Below are 5,092 nucleotides of genomic sequence, written 5' to 3'. Positions count from 1 at the left end.
AGATCGTCCATATCCACCCCTTAATGGTCTGCACTACAATTTGCATTTTTATGTCTAGACAGTCTTATCGTGTAAAAACGAGAAAGGAAACGAGAGAAAATGTAACTCCTTTTTAAATTGATCAATGCATCAATGTGTTAGTTAAAGAAACAGTGATAGATTAAGGATGGAGGGAGGGAGGGTGATTGGAGGGTGGGATTTAGGGTGATTGGAGGGTGGGAGGGGGTGTGATTGGGGGGGTGATTGGAGGGTGGGAGGGAGGTTGATTGGGAGGGTGATTGGAGGGTGGGTGATTGGTTGATTGAAGGGTGATTGGAGGGTGGGAGGGAGGGTGATTGGAGGTGGGAGGGAGGGTGATTGGAGGGTGGGAGGGAGGGTGATTACTGACTGACCCTTCTACACTACCATTGTATTTTTTCTAGACTCTAATCAAATAAATTTTGATTGGGGAGCTATAACCCCAACCCTTTTTTGCACATATTCCCATAAATAGGTAAATATGAACAACCAACAGGAGCAGGACATGAAAGCTAAAGGAAGATTCTTCTGGATGTCAACTGTCTGAAGATTATGTTCCAGGCCCAACATGACTTATTTTGTCCAGTAACTTTCGAAAAAAATTCTAAGGGGAATCGGAGGATTTTGAAAATAAAGGGCTTACATCTTGCATTTAATGCAATTTGAAAATTGTTTTTTAAACATTGTCCATTTTTAATTAATATTACCAACAAAATCGTATTTTTAGGCCTTTGGGTTTTGGGTAGTATGACACGATAGTAGTGTGGTTATCCACCAGTGATTTCAATTAAAGTAAACATGAGCACTGTATTTGTAGTATATTAAACTATTGATTTGAGATAAACAATGTAATTGTTAAAAATAATAAAATTATAAGATCATGACGAGTCTACGTAGAAACTAAATTGAACGGACACCTATCAAAGATATTGTTTGTGATTCGGGCGTGCCATGTTAGCCCCACCTGCGCAACATACGGCTACAAATCAAGGTGATATTTTACATATATAATTATATTAATGTATCGATGTAACTGGATCTTTGGGTGATTTGAATAGATCAATATTTTTAACAGTCCATTGTGAATAAAATTCCAAGCTGTGAAACACCATGGAATGGAAGAAAATTATTATTTATGCATATTAAACAGATATAGAATGTATCAAAAAAAAGAAATATAAAATATCACACACAAAACAAAAACCATAAATAATACATATAATATTGAAATATTTATATGAACTTTACTGTAGAATTGCTTCTCAATTGCAGCAAATGCGAGACAACCCCTTTCCCCTATTCAACACAATCATGTCGATCGATTGATAGGTACATATGAACATAATATTTATTTGCTAAACAACGCGAATTTTCAAATCTGGACAAATAGCGAGATGTTTTTTTAGAGGGAGTTCTCAAGAAGTTTTCATATCACTTGGCTTTAAAAATACAAGCTAGTAAACCTATCAAACTCCTGTGCTAACCCATGATTGATTTATTTTAGTATTATACAACCGTACATATTGTATAAAGGTTATGATTCAGTTGTGTATTAGATTTTTTTTAACAAGGACTCACGCTCCGAACCGCAAAACGAAACCCGAAATACAAAATAACAGTTTGTTATCTTATTAAATGATTTATGTTTAAATCTCTAAAATATAATTTAAAACACAACATATAAATACTTCATTGATTAATGCTATAACTTTCTCTTTGAAAATAGTTCTGACTGAGCTAGCGTCCACAACTCGTAAAGGACGCTTATTTTGTTGGTATGGAAGAAAACCAGGGTACGAGTGTCTGTGTCGTTTTTGAATCTATCCAGTGGCTTGAGATAACTGAGAAAATAAGCTTCGTTGAATCGAGTATGCTTGATTCCTAAAGTTCTAAACACCATTCCCGTTATATAGTAATCATCAATCCAGAAAAATGGCGTCCTTAGTGTTGCGTCATACATTTTTAGTGCTACGTCATTGGACATGAGAAAAGCGGAACCGGAACAATACATGGGGAATCTGTCTAAAGGAAATTCCGCTTTTGACAGATACCACTTTGATTTTTCGTTTCTGACGACCATCATATTAATCCATTGATTGCATAGAAGTAAATTTGTTGCTGGTTTTTTGTTACTTTCCAATTTACTATGAATATGATGAACAAGGCGATAAATATTCACAAAAATATCGTCGTCCGTTTTTAAAACATATTTAGAATGTCCACAGTTATGTTTTAACCATTTAAGAGCACCGATAGCTTTATGAGATAGGTTCCTGTACGTATCCAGGAAGTCCTCCTGAAGGAGATCGCCATATTCGTTATATTCCAATTTTGCACTCGACATTACGTCAACGTCTGTCACTTTCCCCAAAACGAACACAATTCTAGCGTGAATTGTGTTCAAAAGTTTTTGGTTTCCCCAAGTTTCACGAATGCTCATTCGTTTTTTAAAATTCTTTGGAGAACTATGAATGTAAATCATTAGAAATATTTCGGATGTGTTGCACAACTGTGACGGATTGAGCAGGTATTTAAAACTGTGATGATTCACGTCATAATCTAAACTCGAAGTATTACGGATCATCTGTAACGTCACTAATGATTTTGTTGGGACTACGTAATGATTCAACTCTGACGTAAACGATGCGTGTGTTTCGCTGTGTTCTTTCACACGCACAGTCATGGCGCCATTAAACTCTCTTGACGAAAGGTTGAGTTGGAAGAGTAAAAACATGATGGAGGTGGCCAAGACGATCATAAATACATATCTTATCACAAACGTACATCTTCTGACAGGGAAATTCATGCTGATTCCCAATGGAATTAATCTGAAATATACAAAAAAAATAGGCTACAGATCACGAATGAGTTGACCTCAGAAATGAAATGATAGGAAAATTCAACCTTATGTTGAGGGATCTTTGCCGTGTACAGATTTATGAACGACTGATAACATTATAACATCAATATTAACTGCTGAGGGAATGATAGCTTGCCAGGCAAGGTAACATACGCCCACTGGCTGCTGTCAGAAATGATAAAACAGTATTTAGTGATTATAGTATGATTTGTCTCATGTCAAAGAAATTTTATTTACTGCCAGTTATTTATGCTGGGAAATTCCACCAAGTTAGATATAGCTAATAGAGTGAAACGTCAAGTCAGATACGATATTTCGGTGAAAAATTATCAGATCATCAAGAAAATCGATAGGGATCATCTTCATAATGACATTGATACACAAAAACAAAATCAAACGAATCTGTAAAGAATTGTAGCCTGTAGAGTGAGCACGAATTGCACAATATAGCTAATAGAGTAAAACGTCAAGTCAAACATGATAATTCGGTGAAAAATTACCCGATCATCACGGAAATCGATAGGGATCATCTTCATAATGACATTGACAAACAAAATCAAAATCAAAAGAATCTGTAAAGAATTGTAGCCTGTAGAGTGAGCACGAACTAAACGTGAACGGACGGAAGGACGGACGGACGGACGGACGTACGAACAGACCGACAGGGTGATTACAATATACGCCAATCTTATGTGTGGGTGTATAAAAAGCGAATTCAACGACCTCAATGACTGGACGAGCCATTTGAATCTCCCACATCTGTACCCTATACCAATTATCTTAAGGTATCAAAAAAGTAATTAGTAAATTGGGATAATGAAAATGAATAAATACAGTCGGTTATAAGCGGACATGTCTACAAGCTGTTCGATATCATTATTAATATCGATTGATGTGGAAAGTTTATTCGGGATATTGACTGACAAGAAATCTTCACCCCAGGGAATTGACTGTATTATTGACTAATTTGTCAAAAGATTTAATGCAACTCTATACTGAACTACAAAAGAATGCCTGTTGATTCCAATATGGCCATAATAGATCTATTGTCTCTAGCCTGTCGTTTTAAATCGTATGTTGCATAATGTACTGATGGGGAAAATAAAATGTTCTATATTCCCTTTGTAAGAATTTGTATCAAGCCAAATACTGTTTGACTATCACTGAAGTCGATAATGGTGTCCTCCCACATCTTGACTTTAATAATATTGAAATTCAGCATCCTACATTCAATTCTGAGGAAGTTCAAGACATACTATCTTGTCTTGACACTAAAAAGGCAACAGGACATGATTCCATATCAAATCTTATTCTGAAATGTTGCTCGTTAAGTCTTAGTTCCCCTCTGAGTCGATTATATAATCTTTGCCTAGATCAATCCGTGTTTCCATCCATCTGGAAACTTGCAAACGTCGTACCAATCTACAAAAAGGGCGAGAAAAACGATCCCAAAAACTACAGACCTATTTCCCTATTGTGCTGCCTCGGTAAAGTCTTTGAAAAATTACTCTACAAACATGTTTTCAATTTCTTACACACACATTCAATACTTTCATCCTTCCAGTCCGGTTTCAGGCCCAATGATTCAACTACCTACCAACTTATAGATATCTACGATAGTATTTGTCGAATTGTTGACAATGGAGGCGAAGTTAAAATGATCTTTTGCGACATAAGCCGGGCCTTCGACAAAGTTTGGCATAAAGGACTCATCCATAAACTAAACGCAGTGGGTATCAGGGGGAAAATCCTTCTCCTCATCCAAAATTACCTTGAGAGCCGAAAACAGACCACAGTTCTTAATGGTACCAAATCAGAAGTTAAACCCCTATTTGATGGTGTTCCCCAAGGGTCGGTTTTGGGCCCTCTGCTCTTTCTAGTCTACGTCAATGACATTAGTGATGGTCTTCTTTCCAACCCCAAGCTCTTTGCTGATGATACGTCTCTGTTCATGACCATTGAAAACAAAGAAGCATGTCAAGAAGCACTTAATTCAGATCTTGAAAAATTAAGTGAGTGGTCCCACAAAAGGCAAGTTACATTCAATCCACTGAAAACAGAAACTCTTACTTTCTCACATAAGGAAATTCCAACTATCTTCAATCTTAGCTTTAACAATAGCGAACTGAATGACTCTTCTAATCACAAACATTTTGGTCTGCACTTTCATCAATCTCTTAACTGGTCCACACATATAGATTCTATTCTTCGTAA

General features: G+C 36.4%; 1 protein-coding gene across 1 annotated transcript; it reads right to left on the bottom strand.

Moving 5' to 3' along the window:
• Nucleotides 1-1,912: 1,912 nt before the first annotated feature.
• Nucleotides 1,913-2,524, bottom strand: LOTGIDRAFT_95793 (hypothetical protein; the record flags this gene model as incomplete). The annotated part of the gene is made up of 1 exon (XM_009059625.1): nt 1,913-2,524. A coding segment is annotated over one exon (612 nt), but the record flags the coding sequence as incomplete, so codon positions are not given.
• Nucleotides 2,525-5,092: the final 2,568 nt, after the last annotated feature.

Source organism: Lottia gigantea, assembly GCF_000327385.1.
Source record: "Lottia gigantea unplaced genomic scaffold LOTGIsca_4, whole genome shotgun sequence".
Taxonomy (NCBI): domain Eukaryota; kingdom Metazoa; phylum Mollusca; class Gastropoda; family Lottiidae; genus Lottia; species Lottia gigantea.
The sequence above is the reverse complement of the archived record's forward strand: the minus strand, read 5'-3'. Positions and strand labels throughout refer to the sequence as shown.